Here is a 21559-nt window from a genome sequence, read left to right as displayed (position 1 = left end):
TTTTGGAAGTATACATTTAAATTATGTTTGCCGTTGGAAGATATTAGTTTTTTGAACAATCTTGGGTATTCCGTTAACATATTTGATGGTCAAGTCCTGCTCTCCAGAATCCGTACGGGCTTTATTTACCTTTGTGCCTACCTTGACCTATGGATGTGAATCCTGGACTTTGACCAAAAAGACTCAAAAGTAAGCTCCAAGCAATGAAGATTAGGAAAGTAGAGAACAAAACTAGAAGGGATAGGATAAGGAATGTTGCAATAAGAAACACTTTAGATGTTAAGCTCATAGCTACCACAATACAGGAACAGCAACTAAAGTGGTTTGGGCATGTTCATGGTACGCCCACAACTCGGCTTCCGAAGATCATGAAAGAGGTCAAAGTCGAAGGAAAGTGCAAGAGAGGTAGACCGAGAAGGAAATTGGAGGAAGAGATAGAGGACGCTCTGTGTGAGAGGGGCAGCTCCATTCGTGATGTTTTACCACTCACTGCAGACAGAAAGTCATGGAGGCTGTGAGGCACCTTGTATCCTCGACACCAACCGGTAGAAGAGGCAGAATTAATTAAGTAAGTTGCCAATCTCTAGTATTTTTCTTAAAAAAAGTTTATGTAGGCTTATTTTTAACCTTTTTTGGGGATAATCAATAATTCTTAGTTCTAATCAATTTAAATAGCAATTCTGAAGCTTTGGGCTCAGCAAAAGCTGTCTATTCTTACACAACGATCTCTATTATTTCTTACATAGAATCATTAACTAAAGATAGAATTTAATGGAGAAGTGATTATGATGGTAGTGCCCAAGTTATAAAAATGTATGAAAACAATAAGGAATTTTAAAATGTTGTGTAAAAGTAAAGGTTAAAAAAAATCTAAATAATGTATTTGCAAGTGGGTGTAAGGAATATATATTTTTTTTTTAATTGTGGATTTAAGCATAGATAAAACATACTCCCTTAGATTTAAGTCACAATTGTGTTGCTCTATCACCCGAAAATGTTATTAATGCTAGGTCCAGACCACCCTTAGCGGGTGTCCACGTGTTATGTTTATTCATTGCCACTAATAAGTTCAAGTATAATTATCAGTTTTTATACTCTATATCTAGCATGACGAGCATGACATGCTTTTTAAATGAAGCAAAACTGGAATTGGCAGCTTGAAGAAGAAGAAGAAGAAGAAGAAGAAGAAGAAGAAGCAAAGGAAAGGAATCAAATCAAAGTATCATCTCATCGGTCATCCTCTCCATATTTTAAGGTTATAAACTGAAACAGTCTTAATTTAAAAAGCACTACCTTTTGTGGCTAATAATGGGTTCGGCAAGATACGATAGAGCTATTACAGTATTTTCACCAGATGGACATCTTCTTCAGGTGGAATATGCCCAAGAAGCTGTGCGCAAAGGGTCAACAGCAGTAAGTGATGCTGATTAATGATGTCCTAGGCCTAAGTACCACATAGACCTATGATCAATTATTTTTAGGACTTTAATGTTCAAATAACACTGTGTACTCCACCGTTACTGTCTCCAGTAAACTACACCCATACTAGTTGAGGGTACAGTTTCTTAACTGGGCTATGCTAATATCGATTGAAACTATCGATTAGATTAGTAAACCTTCATGCGATTTTTTCACCATCAGCAAGTTTGGTTGGTTAGGTTAGGTTATGATGGTTTAATTTTATAATAGATATATTTAAAAATATCGATTATTAAATCAATATTTTCAATTTGATAATTTCAATCGATATTAGCATAGCCCATCTAAGAAACTGTACCCCTTCTAGTTGATATACCAGGAATTGAACCATCTCTCCCACACCTCAGTCCGAGACGCTAACGGAGAACAAAGCTAGCAATACACCCATTTGTCTTATTTGCAGAGGTATAAGTATAAGGGTGAAAAAGGCGGTGCCTGTGACCCTGCGTTTTTCGGGGGTCCCGCGCAGTCGTATTTCAGATATTAACCCTCCAAGTGTCTCTAGTTTTGGTCTTAATGTTTGCTCATTTATTGCGCAATCGCAGGGTTTTATTAAAATGTATCTTAGAAACTTAAAAACAATGTACAGTATACTGTTTTATATATCATTTTGTTTGGAAAATTATGGGCTTCAATGTAACATATAAAACATATAAAAAAAAATGTTCAACAATTTTTGTGGGGTTAACATTTCTCAAAAATTATAAAATAAATGAAAAAATTATGTTTGCGCTCAATTGTTATAATTTATAGGTCTACAAATATTTTAAGATAGCCACTTTGTTCAGAATTTTATGAGGATTCCAAAAATATAATAATATTTAAGGAAGTAGATTTGCAAATAAAAAAGTTACGGGCAAAAAACAGATTTCGGTACATAGCGTTTAGCTAAGAATGCATAGCCTAACCATAGCTAGGAATCTGGCTGATAATTTACATCAATATCACTACCTACTTCTTCAGGATCATCAACCAGCCCTTCAAAATCACTTAAATCTTCTTATAATGCACCATGTATATCATTACTGTTGATTTTTAACACTAAAACAACGATAAACAATAAAACACATCAGTCATCGGTGCGAGGTTAACCAAGCTGTTTACAAATACGCACGTCAGCTGTCTGCTACAATTATGATCGGCTCGAGAAAAAAAAGCGCTTAGAGACAGACCTCGGGAGAAAGCTTAGAATCTGCCAAAAAAAACGATACCTAACTCGATCCAGTTCAATCCGATTTAGTCAGTCATAGAGCCTTCACCGTAAACAGTGTTTGTGAGTGGCAAAAGCGACACAAAACACTACACAAAGTGTGTTATGAGTCGCTTTTACGACACATAACACTCGGAGGGTTAAGAGAGGCCCGCTATTGAACTTTGCCTTAGGCCCCGCAATCTCTAGGGCCTCTACTGCTTATTTGACTTGCATTCTTACATCTCCCTTTTCTGAAAGAGGGTACCTAGTTATTATTAAGGAGAGTACACAAACTGTTGTAGTTTGCTTGTTTATAATTAGGCTACCGTACCTATATTTTAATGAAACATGGCAAATTTATTTATTTTAAACTAAGCTATTAATCCATTAATAACAATTCACTTAATTAGGCTACTCTCCCTGTAGCAGCAAACCTAGGTACTCATGAAACCTAATGTTATTGAAATTGATTTAAGTTAATTGAGAATCAAATCAGGGAAATGGAAACTCACTTAATCTACAGGTTTGCTGTGGTTATTTTGGCAATTCCATGAAATGCAGAGACGGTATAATGCAAACTGTGATTGCAAGGATAATGAATGGGTTGCTGCAGATCTCTAGAGGGAGTTCAAAACACCAAACACTGACATTTTTTTATTATTTTAGTTATTAATGGCCGACATTTTGAAACGTCTTGATCAAACTCGACCATTGATAACCTGTGCCGAGATAATGTATTCAAGTAGGCCGACTTTATATGCCAAATTTCATTAAAATCGTTTCAGGCATTTGAGTTTTATAACCAATTCATGGCGACCCAGCATCCTTTTATAGCCGCCATCTTGATGACGTCATTACGGATGACAGAGGTCCTTAAAAATTGGGGTCTGGGCGGTTTTATTTATTTATTTATTTACTTTACCTTCCAACGCTCAAGAACCAATTTACAATATGTTGTATAGATGACTTAATCTAACTTAAACATATACATACAAAAATAATTTTTGACAATGACATGCAGTAAGTAAATACAATTTGAGCAGTATCAAAATAGACGTACACAAAGCAGAACTTTTAGGTTTTAGGTTCAGGAACTTGTATAGGCCTACTAAGAAAAATATAACCACCTAAAGTTGCAGCCTCCCCGCCAGAACTGACATTTTCTGCCACTATATGCAAACAACTATACAACCCCACTATAGATAGCATAATAATTTCCTTCTTAAATAAAACACTTTCTACTTAGACTGCAATGCTAGTTTGACCGTCCAGCTAATTATATTTCCAATGGCAGGTGGGGGTAAGAGGAGCCGACGTAGTTGTCCTTGGAGTTGAAAAAAAATCTGTTGCGAAATTGCAAGAAGAAAGGACCGTGAGGAAAATTTGTCTTTTGGATGATCATGTTGTTATGGCTTTTGCAGGTAGGTATTGTAATAGTTTTCATTTTTGACCAACCATAGACCTATTCAATGAGAAATTGACATATAAATGACCGTCAACATAAATAAATGTGGTTTCCTCTTAATTTACCAAGTCAAGTTAATGTGTTTCTTATTTAGACCTCATAAGTGAATCTGTTTTAATTTCTATGTTAGGATAGCTAATTGGATAAGCTAAGTTACTGTACTGTATGTTTCTTTGTAAAATGCTGTCTTGTACCGAGTAGGATATTCCTTTAAACAACATAGGCCTACCACTGGATTTCAGTAATGTATATTACAATTTTGTTTTAATTCAATAAGAGCCTCTAATTAACTTAATACCATTGTATGAATGTGAAAGGTTAGTTTTGTAAACAGGATTTTTCTGTTATCGTTTACAATGGAATTTGAAACACAGGTTCTTTACTGATACATAGATACATAGATGTGTACAACAGCACCTAGAGATTTCTTAAGGATTCAACTGTAGGGCTTTAATTCTCTGGCCTTTTAAAAGACTTTCTTTGTAAAAGCATCTTCTTTTGTAAACTGATATCCTAATATCTGCACAATCGTTTTTCTAAACATTTAAAATGACTAGGCCTAACTTTTTTATTGTTAATTTGTAACTTTATAAACATCTAAGTATTTTAATTGAGAAGTGATGCGTAAATACAATTCAAACATTAGTTGCCATGACGACAAGAGACCAAATGTTTCTAGTAGTCCTGAATGCATTATCGCTTTAACATTAAATTATAGGCTATCTGCACTGAAAATATAAAAAAAAAATGGCAAGTTTAAGAACATGTAGGTAATTTTGGTTATACCGACCACACCTTGACTTTCTGATACATGTGACATACCATATTTTTCTTACGAACAAATAAACTTACAACCTAGCCTAAGGTACCGACAATTAACCCTGGGACTGCCCTGGCCTGATTAATACAAAATTGCTCGGTGCCCTGGCAATTTTGGCCATTTTGCAGAGGTTATTTAACAGTTCGCAGTACCTAAAGTACTGTTGATAACCTTGTCATATTCATACTTGTTTTGTTCAGAAAAGAAAGGAGATTGAAATATAAAGAATCCCTGTTGGTGGGTTGTTTGCTAAATGTGAAAAATAAAAAAAATTCAAATGTTTTGAATAATTTTCAAAAGCAGAGGAAAACTAAAATTAGTTATTCAAAGTTAGATATAATTTTTGTACTTTACTATAATATAGGTAATAAATATTACACATAGTTTGTTTCAAATTACATATTTCTCGGTGATTTCAGAATCATATAAGATTCATGCTGAAATAATGTATATAATATAGTGGACAGCTAGGCCTAACCTTTAAAATCTAGTAAAGCGATTAACTGTTTAATAGTATCAATTTATTCCAGGACTAACGGCGGATGCTCGAATATTGATAAATAGAGCGCAAGTGGAGTGTCAATCGCACAAACTGACAGTGGAAGATCCTGTGACATTGGAGTACATTACTCGATATATTGCAGGTGAGTCAATTTGTTATTGGTTTGACAGTTGTATAAACACACCAATGTTGATGTTACCAATATGAGTGAGTACCAAAAGAAGATATAGTCGATTTACACATACCTACTAAATGTCAATGACAGTACGCTAAAGTTTTCGAGTCACATTGGCAAAATTCACAATAGGCTTAGAAGCACTAGTGCTTTCCTTCCTCGTACGCTCTCCTGTTATCAAGACAGACACGTCCTTCTACAGCTTATTACGTCCTTGTTTACCTATTTTATTGCACATTGAGTGCAAACGAATGATTTCGTTTGGGGTAACAACAGACTTCAAACTAACTGTATTCAAACTACAAAAAAGAGCCGTAAAATTAATCTTCAACCTCAAATATAGTTAGTCTTGTGGATCCGTTTTTCGTGCAAATAATATGCTGACTGTTCCATCATTTTTTTTATCTATGTCTTAAAACAACAACAAACTAATATTTCATATTTTTGTCAGTCACCCACTACAACTTTAATTTAAGGAAAAACTTGACTTATCCATCCCACTATCCCTTACCACTTATAAAAACCAATCTTTCTCCATGTGTGTTTGTCTATTTACAGTAGACTCCCTCTTATCCGGACACCTATTAACGGGTCATCGGTTTAACCGGACAACACTCGGCGGAAATGACATCTCTTTAACCGGCCAATTTTTATCAGTACAGTACATTGGTTTAACCGGACTAGATCGGCAGGAAGTTGGCTGTACTGAAACGACTGTTCTCGTGGGGAAGATTTGAGACCAGTGATCACGTGTCTAAATACAATGCTCTCCTAAATTTAAGTTGAATATCACAGTTATTCGTCTGTTTTAACGAGTTTTTGGGGATGTCGGCTTAACCGGAAAAACCGTTATCCGGACTGGCCTCGGTCCCGAGAGTCCGGATAAGAGGGAGTCTACTGTAATTCCTTCCCTGATTCAATCAAAAGTAAAAATGATTTTTAAATATCGAAGCATGGTTTGAGGGAACATTTAGTTGATAGGTAATTCTACAGTGTTTCCTCATTTTTTAATTAAATAAGTATGTAGGTACCTTTTGAAGTTTGTCTCTTTGTTTTAAGTGGTCTGATTTTACTACCTATGTTTAGTTTTAGTAACTTTTTCCCTGTACTTTACTATATTCGTGTCAATAAAAAGTTCTGATTCTGATCCATAGGCTACATTTCAATGAGTAGGACGAGTTGTTAGCTTAGTGGTTGTTGCAAACTTAGGTGTAAGAGGGACTTGTTTTTTTCCCGTTCTAGGGAACTACTTTCCCATAAAGTGTTTGAGTTTCTTCCATATAAAATTCTGCTGTTTTGACCCTTGAAAAAAAGGAAAAAATGTGAGCACTATCTAACATAAAGTACGACACTGTTTTTTTATAGGGTTAACATTTTATACACCAAACAAAACGATTCCATCTTTGAATTAAAGAAAAAATATCTTGTGCAGTGTTAGAACATTTGATCTTTCAAATACAAGCTTATTAAACCTTATTCAATTTCACTATTTAACAAATAAAAGGTAATCAGAATTAAATATTGATCAGTAAAATGATAATGAAATGTCTGAACCTTTGTTAATGTGTTAGTTACCAAATTACTAAACTGTTTTAACTTTACAGGATTAAAGCAGAAATACACCCAAAGTAACGGAAGACGACCGTTTGGCATTTCTTGTCTGATTGCTGGATTTGACTACGACGGCAAACCTCATCTCTACCAAACTGAGCCTTCTGGCATCTACTATGAGTGGAAGGTAGATTAATTATGCTATGTCTCAATGTAACTATGGTTTTACTAGACTGTACTTTTTAAACCAAACCCCATGTGGAAACTGAAAGATTTCCGATTTATTTAGTTACTGTACCTTCTTTTGTAGCCTTTGTTTTTTCAGCTATCCTTGTATTTTCTCCAATACATTTTGCCAAGGAGTTTCGGCCCCCCCACCCCCCCCCCCCCATCATCAGCAGCATCTGCAGTAGGATGTTCTTTTTACACTATTTATACAGAATTATGTAGCACATTGTTCAATAAGTCTGTGGCGCAGCATGCTCACGAGGGTGCATAGGGTCGTGGGCACAGACGTGCGAAGAACACTTGTGATTGTGCACAATGTTTGTTTTAATTCTCTGACCTACTGTCTTTACCTAATGAATGTTGTGCTGCTTAGTTCTGTATATTTATTGTAAAAAGAACATGCTACAATCTCCTCAGAAGATGTCACACTGATGCTCCTTGGTGAAATATTAAAGAAAATACAAGAATTTGTGCAAGAACAAAGACTACAAGACAAAGTACTGTAACTAAATAAACATTAAGGGTATATGAGGGATTCTCGTTTGGATATGAATATTAGAGAATTAAGTATTGGCTTTGAGAATAAAAATTTCTGATTTAGACTATCACTACTACCTTAAGCATTCTTCAATCCGTATATTATATATTTTCAAAACTGTGTCGTAGGCTAATGCGACTGGTCGAAGTGCCAAGACTGTGAGGGAGTTTCTAGAGAAGCACTGGACAGTGGATGATGTCGCAACAGAGAAAGGCACTGTAAAGCTGGCCATCAAAGCCTTGCTGGAGGTGGTCCAGTCAGGACGCAAGAACCTGGAGATAGCTGTGATGCGGAGAGGCCAGCCTATGCAGGTAACAGACTTTGGTGGTTCGATTCAATTTCAATAATCTTCATTCTTTGAGTAGCCTCAACCATTATCATACACGCATCATCATACACGTCATTATATACGTTGGTGACTGGTGCAAATAAAATTTGTGCATTTAAGTCTTATAAACTATTTCCTTTTGTATTCCTACTAATTTGTGTGTAAAATTATAAAAAAACTTAATGATAATCTGTGGTGTCCCTTGAAGAGGTTGCTGTTTCTGGGTTAATTTTCTAAACATGTTGAATATGCTGCAAACTTTCAACACCACAGCTGCAATAAACATATGTACAAAAAACCACCCCCGTTCCACATGATTCCAACCAATCAGAACAAAATGGCGGAATTATGGTGCGTTTTAGCGAATTTCCCTTTGGGGAAAGTAACTATTACCGTAGGTCTCATAGTAAGTCCATGGCCCGGGACCGATTTACTTTTTCATTTTGATGTACCCATCTTCTACATGTGAGTTATGTTGTGCCCATCTTCAAGTCTGGTAGTAGCAACGATGTAAAGAATTACAGGCCAATTGCCATTCAACCATGCTTAGCTAAAGTATATGAAAGTCTTGTCCTGGATAATTTACTCTTCCAACTTAACAGTTTTATCATCCCTGAACAACATGGCTTTCTACGTGGTCGTTCGTCCTCTACAAAACTTCTAGTCTTCCAAAACTACATTATGTCAGCATTTAATAAGTCTTCACAAGTGGACTGCATATATCTTGACTTCAGCAAAGCCTTCGATAAGGTTAACGATCGTCTACTTTTAGCAAAGCTGGAAGGCTACGGTATATGTGGATCCCTACTGCGGTGGCTAAGAAGTTATTTGAGTGATCGAGAGCTCATTGTCAAGTGTGATGGAGGCTTTTCTTATCCGTTCCCTGTTCCGTCTGGGGTACCCCAGGGGTCTCACCTGGGTCCTCTGCTGTTTGATATTTTTTTATAAATGACATAAGCAAGGTAATATCATCCAATTTTCTTCTTTTTGCTGATGATATCAAGGTATTTGCGAAGGTAACATGCTCAGACTCCCAAGACCAACTCCAGTCATCTCTGAATAAAATCAGTAAATGGTGTGATGAAAACGCTATGGAGTTGAATGTTGCCAAGTGCCTCACGATGTTCTTCAGTCGCAGTACTGTAGTGCACCCTTACAACTACAGCATAAACGGTGCCATTCTGAAAGTGGTTGATATGGTCAAAGATTTGAGTGTCATAACTACTCCTACCCTCAGTCCCTATGAGCATATCAGCCAAATAGCAAAAAGGGCTTCATCACTTCTTGGCTTCATTTTTCGAACAACAAAAGACCTCAAGAACCCTCTCACACTTATAATCCTCTACAAGACTTTGGTACGTCCCGTGATGGAATACTGCTCTGTTGTCTGGTCTCCTTATCAGTCTTTGCACATCGATATACTAGATAAGATACAAAGAAGATTTATTAGACTGGTTAGTCTTAGACTGGGGTACCACTTTCAGGATGTCCCTATTATCACCCTGGAGAAATACTATGATCTGCAACCACTCAGTCTGAGAAGGAAATGTTACGACCTGCAGTTTCTCTTCAAACTCGTGAATGGTATCACCGACTGCACATCTTTGCTGAATAATATAGAATTCTCTGCCCCTAGAGGAACCAGATCCAAAACGTTATTTGCCAGAGGATTCCAAGCAAGGAATTACTCCTACCATCATGGGTTGTCAAGGTTGCTGAGGTTGGGTGGAGAGGCTTCGACTCACATTGACTTCTTCGGGATTTCTTCTTCCTCATTCAAGAGAGACGCCTCAAGATATTTACAAGAGAGAACATCTTAGAAGCATTTTCCTGCCCTCCTGTGGGAACAAGTGATGTGTAGTTCTTGTTTAAGTGGTGCCTTTAACCCTCCGAGTGTCACGCGTCATAAAAACGACGCACAACACACTTTGTGTAGGGTCACGCGTCGCTTTTAAGACGCACAAACATCGTTTACGGCGAAGGCTCTATGACTGACTGAATCGGATTGAACTGGATCGAGTTAGGTATCGTTCTTTCCGTAATATTCTAAGCTTTCTCCAGAGGTCTGTCTCTAAGCGCTATTCATTTTAGTTCCGAAAATATTGTAGCAGACAGCTGACGTGCGTGTATTTGTAAACAGCTAGGTTCCCCCGGACCGATGACTGATGTGTTTTATTACGTTTATCATTGTTTTAGTGTTAAAAATCAAAAGTAGTGATATACGTGGTGCATTATAAGAAGATTTGAGTGGTTTTGAAGTGCTGGTTGATGATCCTGAAGAAGTAGGTAGTGATATTGATGTAAATTATCAGCCAGATTCCTAGCTATGGTTAGGCTATGCATTCTTAGCTAAACGCTATGTACTGAAATCCGTTTTTCGCTCATAACTTATTTATTTGATAACTTACCTCGCTATATGATTATATATTTGTAATCCTCATTAAATTTAGAACAAAGTGGCTATTTTCAAATATTTATAGGCCTATAATTTATACAATTTCATTGAGCGCGAACTTATTTTTTTTTTGAAAATTTTCGAAATTATATTTTTTTTTACCTAAAAATTTTTTTTTTTTAAATGTTCCTTATGTTTTATATATAATATTGAAGCCCATGATTTTCCAAACAAAATGGTATATAGAACATTAGAATTAACATTGTTTTAAGCTTCTCAGATCCGTTTTAATAAAACCTTGCAAAGGGGCCAAAAATAGGTGGACATTAAGGCCTAAACTATGGACACTCGGAGGGTTAAAGGGCCACACCTTAGTTCTGTTTTGAGGCTGGTGTTACCTCAGCGAGGTGCAGTGCAATAGGTGGTGCCTTTAAAGGGCCACAAATGAAAGTTGGTGCTTTTAGCATGGTGTTTGGTGTTTGACACAGTGTTCTTCCCATGTCATGCATGCACACACACACACACTCCCACAAATTATACTTTTGTTAATACTTCTGTAATATTTTACTGTCTTTTGTTATTATTTTCACAGTTTATAATTTGTTATCTTTGTTGCCATAGTCTATTTTGTTGGTCTTATTTAATCGTTGTTGTTATTGCCCGTTGTAAAGTTACCGTCATTACTGCTTGTTACTTGTTACCATTATTACTAGGCATAGTCTTCTTGTTGTTATTTATTGTAGTTTTCAGGTCCCACTCATGTATTTATTGCCAGCTTCCTTATTTATTATTACTGCACGATTTTTGCACATACACACACACTCCCACAAATTATACTTTTGTTAATACTTCTGTAATATTTTGCTGTCTTTTGTTATTATTTTCACAGTTTATAATTTGTTATCTTTGTTGCCATAGTCTATTTTGTTGGTCTTATTTAATCGTTGTTGTTATTGCCTGTTGTAAAGTTACCGTCATTACTGCTTGTTACTTGTTACCATTATTACTAGGCATAGTCTTCTTGTTGTTATTTATTGTAGTTTTTAGGTCCCACTCATGTATTCATTGCCAGCTTCCTTATTTATTATTATTGCACGATTTTTGTAACCACTGATATTAACTTATTATTTGCTACTTATGTATAGTTCTTAGTTTGACAAAATTGTATTAATGGAGAAACCGTTGGAATAAATAAATAAATAAATAAATAAATGTCCCCAGAGGCCAAAAACATAATTTCTTTCAAATTATATATATCTATCTATATATATGTGTAAGGCGGTGATAAATTTGAATGAGTTTGCAAACCAGCATGATCGGACCATGGGAATGGGGTTTGACGGGGGTTTTAATGGATTAAAAATGGGATTTATCAATTTTTCTCCAGACCTTTTTAAAGAGCTTAAAAAAAAACAAATAATTTAGTATATCAAAGTGTTTTTGTACGGTGACTGGATACAATGAAAATTCCAAAAATTGTTAAATTTAAAATTCCCATGTTATACTTATGGAGAATATTGTGTAAAATGTATTTGGCTTGTTTATGAATATATATTTGATCAAACTTGGCGGATTTATTAACTTCATACTAAGCTATTGATATTTTAATAAAAAAAAACACACTTTATTAGTTTCCCTGTAGCAGCTAACCTAGGTAGGCTACTTGTTAAAACGTTCAGTGCGGCAGGCATTCCAACAGGCGCTCGCCAATGGCAGCGAGGCCCGGGCGAAGTCCCAGCGCGGTACCATAACAGCGAACGCAATTGGCATTCAAATATTTCAATCTGACAAATAACAAAAGAGCAGTGGTGATTGTACTGCACTAGCCCGAGATTGGACGTAGTTCCCTAAAACACCCAAAGGTAGCAGCACTGCTTGGATCTGTGAGTTGCTTTGTAATATGGCTTGAAGAGAGAAAATCCCCGAAACCAGAACAAAAGCATTGTCAGACGGGATTTTACGGGAAGTTTTAGTACCAACCTACACCAAAATAAAGCTCACATTCTAAGCTAAAGGCTAGCAACGATTTTAACATTCCCCGGCAATTTGGCTGAGCTCATACTGAACTAATGTAGTGGGGGTTGCGCAACTACATCAATTGATGTAGGCCGCTCGTGGCACGACTACATCAATTGATGTAGTGAGCACTGAACGTGTTAAACAATAAACATAAAGGTTAATTTAATAGATTAATTGAAAATCAATCCAGGCAAATGGAAATTTGCTTAGTCGGCAGGTTTGCTGCAGCAAGGGTATTTGTTAAGTAATTTAATTTCTAAAATCATTTGAAATTAGTTCTCGGTTGTTTTACAGTGTTATGCGAGTAAGTAAAATTAAAGTAATCAAAGAGATAGGATAGTGGTGCTCATAGGCTAGTCAAAATACGGTCTAACATCAAACTTAAGGTAATAGAATTAAAATATATGGGATTTTGTCAACAAAGGTATACATAACATCATACTAAAAATATAAATCGAGAAAAATCAAAGTGATGGAAAGCTGCCATTTTGGAAAAAAACTTTGTCATATTGGATTTATGTGAGCTTTTAGTAAAACAGCAATAGTTTGACAACTAACTCTTACTAAACAAATCTTACTAAAAAAATCTTTGAAATTTGGTATTGTTTTAATTTAAAGCTGTATTATTTAAACGATACAATATTTAATTAAATGGTATAAAAGTTTGTATTATCTTAAAGTAGACTTAATGAGGAGATTAAGACAAACCGCAGATTTTTAAGACGCTTAGTTGTCAAACTATTGCAGTTTTACTAAAAGCTCACATAAATCCAATATGGCGGATGTTTTTTTTTCAAAAATGGTAGCATTCCGCCACATTGATTTTTCTTGCTTTTAGTATGATGGTATGGACACCTTTGTTGACAAAATCCCACATATTTCATTTCTATTCTTAAGTTTGATGTTGTGCTTATTTTGACTCTAGATTGAATAGCCTATCAGTTGCTAACAGGGACTTGCGAGTTTGTTGGAAAAACAAGAATATTAATGGTCCTATGGTGTAAATATTTTATATCAATAATATTTGGGTGTATTTTAATAAATAAAAAAAATAATTTTGTTTAAAATTCAAATTTTTTATTGTCTTTTTAAAAACTTTTGGTAAATGACATAGTACATGGTCAACACAGTACGGTACACACACAGCAATAACTTGATAAGCCTGTTTACTATTAGAAAATTTACTCAGGCAATATTTTCTTACTGAGTTACTAAATAAAATTTATTGTGTTTTGTTATATTAGGTTTGTACGCCTAGATTGTAAATTTTTGTTTCTTTGTAGATGTTGAACGCTGATGAAATTGAGGAATACGTCACAGAAATCGAAAAAGAGAAGGAAGAGGAAGCCGAAAAGAAGAAGCAGAAGAAATAATTGTTCACAAACTTAATTTTACATTACGCTGTTCTAATACATTTTCTATAATATTCAATTAAGAAGTTTTTCCTTACTATTCCTTTAACACTGAAAAGTAAGTTATTATTAGCATTGAGTATACACATACTAGAGTAGACACTTGATGGGGGCTATTGCTACCTGAACAGCCCTGTTGCAGAGTTGTTTTAGCAGCCCGTGCTACGCCACCGAAATAGGTAAAAACTATTAGCATTAACTTTTAACATTGTTTATACATAATGTAATTAGTTATTTCAAAACGCAAATTCACCTAATTGGATTTACAATGCCTTATTCTTGAAGAACTGAGAAAACCTGTAACAATATTCTCCACCTCTATCCCTTCTCAGAGTTGTGATTATCTACCAAATTTTTTTATGGGAATATTCCAACTCTTGATAAATTTTCTTTTGAAATAAAAGTTGTATTGGTGAAATAATCTAGGAACATAAAAATGTGCAGTACGGTACTTAGAATTAGCAAGAGGAGTCCAATACTTGTGGCCTAAATAACTGGTAGTGCAACTACAATGCTATTTAGTTTAAAAGGTAATTTAGTTTAAATTGGTAGCTTTTGCCATAGGCTTTCAAACACTATTAGGGAGCATGTTTAATCCATGCATTTGCCAAGCAAAATCTCGTTTTTGGGATAAAAATGCCAGAAACACTGCCAGTACAGTACCCAAAAAAATATCACCAGCAGCACTCAACAAGAAGTGCAACTAGTGATTTTATGTTTTAGAGAATTTCCCTATAGGAAAGTAGCTACAGTATTACCGTAGGTCTCATGGTAAGACCTGGGCCCGAGTCCAATTTGCTTTTTTTCATTTTGGAGTATTTTTTGTCTGTTTTTGATTAAATTTGGCTTGAAGCTGTAGGGCAGGGTAAACTTGAATGAGTTCGCGAACCAGCATGATCGGACTATGGGAACGGTGTTTTATTGGGTAAAAATTGGTTTTTCTAATTTTTGACCCTTAAACAAAAAAAATTCCTAATTTCTCTTGGTTCCATTTTTCAGAGCTTAAAAAACAAATAATTTAGTACATTGAAGGATTTTTTACGATTATTGGTCATGGAAAAATTCAAAAAATCTTAAATTTATAATTACCATGCTATTTTTATGCAGAATAAATAAATAAACTGTTGTAGTTTACTTGTTTACACATATATTTTGATCAAACTTGCAAATTAACTTATTTTATACTAAGCTATTTTATACTAAAAACCCACTATATTAGTTTCCCTGTAGCAGCAGACCTAGGAACTTGTTAAACATATTGTTATTTAAATAGATTTAATTGAAAATCCAATCGGGCAAATGGAAATTCCCTTAGTCTGCAGGTTTGCTGCGGCGGGGGTATTTTTTATGTTGGCTGCCAATGAAATAAATAAATATCCAGATCAATTATCCATTGTGGCTATTCTTGAAGAATGGACTAGCCAACAAGTTTGTTTGATCCATGATTTGTACCTTGGACAATAACCATTGACTATTGGTTACTGAAGTATTATTTCTGTCTGTATTTGTATCGATAGTCAAATATATAACTTAATCAATTAATTGATGTTCGTGGAATTAATTACTTCATTGTCACAAGTCCTTCTGTTTCTCAAAAATAAAACAGCACCCTATGGACACAATTTTTTTATTTGTTTATTTGGTGATACTGTACATGAAAACAAAAAATTAACAAATGGATGGCAGCAGAAACAATGTCCAATTACACAGTGATTGATTATCACAAATTTGCATTAATAATAACTTTTTAGCGAATTTCCCATATAGGGAATAAGCTATTACCGTAGTACTCATGGTAAGACCTGGACGTGGGACCGATTTTTTTTTTTTCGTTTTGAGGTCCCTAGAGGCCAAAAACACCATCCGTTCAAATTCATATATATATATATTTATATATATATATATATGTGTCCGTTAGCACGATAACTCGAGCAAAAATGATCCGAATTTGATGAAATTTGGTACAAACGTGTAAACCTACGTTTATTCGAACGAGGTTGCGATCCAGCATGATCGGACCATGGGAACGGGGGGTTTTATGGGGTAAAAATAGGTTTTTCCCATTTTTGACCCAAAAAACATAAAATTTAGCAATTTCATTCCAAATCATTTTGTAGAGCTTAAAAAAACAAATAATTTAGTATATTGAAGCGTTGTTATACGCCTAATGGTTACGGAGAAAATTCCAAAAAATTGTAAATTTAAAATTCCAATGTTATTCTTATGGAGAATAAGTAAACTGTTGTAGTTTACTTGTTTATGAACATATTTTGATCAAATTTGGAAAATGTTTTAATTTCTTACTAACTATTAACATTTTACAAAAAAAACGGTTTTACCCTCCCTGATGCAGCAAACCTAAGTACTTGTTAAACTAATTCTATTTAAATAGGGAATAAATGTTATATTTTTAAGTAGACATTTCAGTGTAAATCCAATCAGTCAAATGGAAATTCGCTTAGTCTGCAGGTTTGCTGCGGCGGGGGTATTTTAATTTACAATCTGTTCAAGTTGAACAATAAGCAAATGATATAAATAACTAGGTGGCGTTCGCAGAGGCATCCACAAAATTGAGCGGAGTCATCAAGGGTTCATATTATATTGTTTTTGTCTTACTGCAGTAAAAACAGTATTTTTTCATGCATGCGCTGCGGGTCTAAAGTAGCATTTTTAATATTTAGGGAGTAAAAATCGTTTTTAGCCTCTATGGAGTAAAAATCAGCTGTTGTCAACTCAGTTGTAAATTTCGATTGTAAACGATTGCATGTATCGAAAATATGTATCGATTTGTGCTTCGTAATCATTTTAACATATTACAGTCTACAGTCTCTTCCCGTAGCATTTTAGCATTGCAGATACATTAATCCATTCCCAAACTCAACACTGCTCACCTTTACTACTTCCTTCACCACACCCTACGTCGTGGACCTGTTTCCCTCTCTTCCCATAGCATTTTAGGATTGCAGATACATTAATTTAATTGCCAAAGACAGTTCCCACACTCTGCGCTTTTAGCCTTACTACTTCCTTCACCATTTACTACGTCATTGGCCTGTTTCCTTCCTTTCTCATAGCATTTAAGTATTACAAATTCATTTATCCATCTGCTCAAACGGTTCCCCCACTCTGCACTGCCAGCTTTTACTACTTCCTTCACCACTTACGTCGTGGACCTGTATTCATCGCTTTCCATAGCATTTTAGTATTTTAGATACGTTAATCTAATTGCAACAAACATCCCCACTGTCCGTACTGCTAGACTTTACTACTTCTTTCACAATTTCCTATGTCTTGGGCATGCTTCCATCCCTTCTCATAGCATTTCAGCATTGCAGATACATTACAACTGCTACAAACGGTTTCCAGTTCCCACACTCCACACTGCTCACCTTACTACTTCTTTCACCTGTTTCTACGTCGCGGATCTGTTTCCCTCTCTTCCCATAGCATTTTAAGATTGCAGATACCTGAATCTAATCGTCATAAACAGATCCCACACTCCGAACAGCTCGCCTTTACTACTTCCTTCGCCACTTTCCACATCGCGGACCTGTTTCCCTCCCTTTCCGTAGCATTTTAGGAACGTTGTGACCTTAATCTAATCGTCATAAACAGTTTCCATACTCCAGACTGTTCACCTTTACTACTTCCTTAACCTCTTCATACGTCACGAACCTCAAGCTAGTGTCGTCATTTGATTATAGTACCTGGGGACCGAGCTTTGCTCGGGGAAAATCATTAGTTCACTCTGAAAGCACCGTAGTATTGGAGATGCATAAATCCACACATCTACATCCTACACAATTTCCTACGTCATGGATCTGTTTCCCTCCATTCCATTGCATTTAAAGATTGCAGATACCTTAATCTAAAAGTCATAAACAGTTCCCACACTCCGGACTACTCGCCTTGACTACTTCCTTCACCACTTCCTACGTCGCGGACCTGTTTTCCTCCCTTCCCATAGCATTAGGATTGCAAATACCTTAATCTAATCGTCATAAACAGTTCCCACACTCCGGACAGCTCACCTTGACTACTTCCTTCATCACTTCCTACGTTGCGGACCTGTTTTCCTCCCTTCCCGTAGCATTTTAGGTTTGCTGATACCATAATCTAATTGTCATAAACATTTCAAACACTCCGGACAACTCGCCTAGACTACTTCCTTCACCACTTCCTACGTCGCGGACCTATTTTCCTCCCTTTCCATAGCATTTTAGAATTGCAAATACCTTAATCTAATCGTCATAAACAGTCCCCACACTCCGGACAGCTCACCTTGACTACTTCCTTCATCACTTCCTACGTCGCGGACCTCCCATGTAGCACAGATGGTTGGGCCAACGTTGGTAAATTGTGGAGCCACACAGTTGGCCAACGGTAGAAATGTCACCTCTTTAAACTGTTTTCCAGCCAACCATTGTCCAACCGTTTTATTTCACACAAAATAATAAAGATTTAGTACGAAAAGCATAATTATTAGTTGAGTAAATTGATTAAATAGTTCATAAAAACAAATTTTGAAAAAAAACTAGAACAAAATTTTTTGGCCCAGACGGGTCTTGAACCCGGGTCCTTCGACTTATGAGCCTCTTACTTTACCACTGAGCCATCTGTGATTGCTGATATAGAGAGTTTTCAAGTGGTGAAAGAGTAGCCGACAGTTGCAATGGTCGCAATACTTCAAACATTTTTGATACTACACAGTATAATATGATTCTGTTAATCTGTTAAGGCATCATAAGTAGTTTTTTTTTGGAGTTAGAGAGGATACTGGTATTTGAATGATTAATTAATTACCGTTAGATTGTTAATGCTATTATAATTGCCTGTTATATGATTAATTACTCTTTCCCCTTAAATTGTTGCAAATAAGTTAAAAAATATTAATTTAAAAAATATTTGCATTATTAAAATTATTAAAATTCATTGTTGTAGCGCCGGAACTGTAATATATAAAATATCTGGTTTTACAATACCTTTATCAGTTCCAAAAACTTTTGGAAACTTTTGGAACTGATAAAGGTATTGTAAAACCAGATATTTTATTATAATTATGTTGTGAAAGCTAGACCCAGAGAATGAAAGTCGTGTAAACTCAACTATGGACCATTGTTGGTCCAACAAAAGTATCTTTTGTTGGTCCAACGGAGTGAAAAACGGTTGGACAACGGTTGGCTTGATGTATGATACCCAGCAATGCATATTAATGTATTTCATTAACAATGAACCAATGTTGGTCCACAGTTGTAAATATTGGTTGGCCCAACTACGAGATATACAGTTGGACAACGGTTGGTTGGTTGTGGAAGCTCCAACCAACCATCGACCAACTGTCCCACAGTTGGCCAACGTTGGCCCAACCATCTGTGCTACATGGGCTGTTTCCCTCCCTTCCTATTGCACTTAAAGATTGCAGATACCTTATTCTAATCGTCATAAACAGTTCCCGCACTCCGGACTACTCGCCTTGACTACTTCCTTCACCACTTCCTACGTCGCGGACCTGTTTTCCTCCCTTCCCATAGCATTTTAGGATTGCAGATACCCTAATCTTATCGTCATAAACAGTCCCCACACTCCGGACTGCTCGCATTTACTACTTCCTTCATCACTTCCTACGTCACGGACCTGTTTCCCTCTATTCCCATAGCATTTTATGATTGCCTATACTACTTCCTTCACCACTTCCTACGTCGCGGACCTGTTTTCCTCCCTTCCCATAGCATTTTAGGATTGCAGATACCCTAATCTTATCGTCATAAACAGTCCCCACACTCCGGACTGCTCGCATTTACTACTTCCTTCATCACTTCCTACGTCGCGGACCTGTTTCCCTCCCTTCCTATTGCACTTAAAGATTGCAGATACCCTAATCTTATCGTCATAAACAGTCCCCACACTCCAGACTGCTCGCATTTACTACTTCCTTCATCACTTCCTACGTCGCGGACCTGTTTCCCTCCCTTCCTATTGCACTTAAAGATTGCAGATACCCTAATCTTATCGTCATAAACAGTCCCCACACTCCGGACTGCTCGCATTTACTACTTCCTTCATCACTTCCTACGTCGCGGACCTGTTTCCCTCCCTTCCTATTGCACTTAAAGATTGCAGATACCCTAATCTTATCGTCATAAACAGTCCCCACACTCCGGACTGCTCGCATTTACTACTTCCTTCATCACTTCCTACGTCGCGGACCTGTTTCCCTCCCTTCCTATTGCACTTAAAGATTGCAGATACCTTATTCTAATCGTCATAAACATTTCCCGCACTCCGGACTACTCGCCTTGACTACTTCCTTCACCACTTCCTACGTCGCGGACCTGTTTTCCTCCCTTCCCATAGCATTAGGATTGCAAATACCTTAATCTAATCGTCATAAACAGTTCCCACACTCCGGACAGCTCGCCTTGACTACTTCCTTCACCACTTCTTACGTCATGGACCTGTTTCCCTCCCTTCCCATAGCATTTTAGGATTGCCCATACCCTTATCTAATCGCCATAAACAGTTCCCTCACTCCTGACAGCTCGCCTTGACTACTTCCTTCACCACTTCCTACGTCGCGGACCTGTTTCCCTCCCTTCCTATTGCACTTAAAGATTGCAGATACCTTATTCTAATCGTCATAAACATTTCCCGCACTCCGGACTACTCGCCTTGACTACTTCCTTCACCACTTCCTACGTCGCGGACCTGTTTTCCTCCCTTCCCATAGCATTTTAGGATTGCAGATACCCTAATCTTATCGTCATAAACAGTCCCCACACTCCGGACTGCTCGCATTTACTACTTCCTTCATCACTTCCTACGTCACGGACCTGTTTCCCTCTATTCCCATAGCATTTTATGATTGCCTATACTACTTCCTTCACTACTTCCTACGTCACGGACCTGTTTCCTTCCCTTCCCATAGCATTTTAGGATTGCAGATACCTTAATGTATTCATCATAAACAGATCCTAGACTTCGCACTGCTACCCTTGACTACAATGTATCGAGTAATCTTAAGTATAATCTTTGCTCAATATTAACAAGTGATGTTTTTCCTTTTGTACTGTATTTGTAATTTCCTAGTATACTGTGGGTAGTTGGCTTATTATGAGCACATGCTAAAACTTCAAATCTTTTGTTTACTTTTTACTTGTTATTTAATTCAGCCAACATGGTTACCTAGCAACCCATAAGACTAATGTTAAAAAAATGTGATTTTTCAGTTTCATTTTTCTACGGATTCCTGAGAGACTTTTTTAACGCTATATAGATGTTGGCACTCACCGATATGGTCTTTATCACCATGCAAAATTTGAAAACGATTGATTCAGCCGTCTAGGAGGAGTTTGCGTATTACGAAATGCATAAAAGTCGACGTATAAGAGCTTCGCTCGCTCCGCTCAATAATACAACATAAACTTGAAGAACATGAGCTAGTGATTGACCACTGTC

The 21559-nt window shown here is 36.4% G+C and overlaps 2 protein-coding genes across 2 annotated transcripts; both read left to right on the top strand.

Annotated features, from left to right (window-relative positions):
• Positions 1-203: 203 nt before the first annotated feature.
• Positions 204-1262, top strand: LOC129000360 (uncharacterized). The gene is made up of 2 exons (XM_054427324.1): positions 204-514; positions 1157-1262. The coding sequence occupies exons 1-2, from the start codon at positions 204-206 to the stop codon at positions 1260-1262; spliced, it is 417 nt and encodes a 138-aa protein (XP_054283299.1).
• Positions 1223-14123, top strand: LOC129000127 (proteasome subunit alpha type-7-like). The gene is made up of 6 exons (XM_054427042.1): positions 1223-1413; positions 3966-4092; positions 5487-5600; positions 7238-7371; positions 8079-8261; positions 13976-14123. Exons 1-6 carry the CDS (start codon positions 1309-1311, stop codon positions 14063-14065), a joined length of 753 nt encoding a protein of 250 aa, XP_054283017.1. The 5' UTR covers positions 1223-1308; the 3' UTR covers positions 14066-14123.
• Positions 14124-21559: the final 7436 nt, after the last annotated feature.

Source organism: Macrosteles quadrilineatus, unplaced genomic scaffold (genome assembly GCF_028750875.1).
Source record: "Macrosteles quadrilineatus isolate MER2022 unplaced genomic scaffold, UCM_ALF_1.0 Scaffold_8__2_contigs__length_117827958, whole genome shotgun sequence".
Taxonomy (NCBI): Eukaryota; Metazoa; Arthropoda; class Insecta; order Hemiptera; family Cicadellidae; genus Macrosteles; species Macrosteles quadrilineatus.
Note: the sequence above shows the minus strand (reverse complement) of the source record. Positions and strands in the feature narration are given on the sequence as shown.

Bases quoted from the DNA above. Each gene is read 5' to 3' on its own strand.
- LOC129000360 (XM_054427324.1), top strand. From the start codon at position 204: ATGAAGATTAGGAAAGTAGAGAACAAAACTAGAAGGGATAGGATAAGG. The intron at 515-1,156 runs GTGAGGCACCTT...TGGAATTGGCAG, and splicing joins GACAGAAAGTCATGGAGGCT to CTTGAAGAAGAAGAAGAAGA.
- LOC129000127 (XM_054427042.1), top strand. From the start codon at position 1,309: ATGGGTTCGGCAAGATACGATAGAGCTATTACAGTATTTTCACCAGAT. The intron at 4,093-5,486 runs GTAGGTATTGTA...AATTTATTCCAG, and splicing joins TGTTGTTATGGCTTTTGCAG to GACTAACGGCGGATGCTCGA. The intron at 8,262-13,975 runs GTAACAGACTTT...GTTTCTTTGTAG, and splicing joins GGAGAGGCCAGCCTATGCAG to ATGTTGAACGCTGATGAAAT.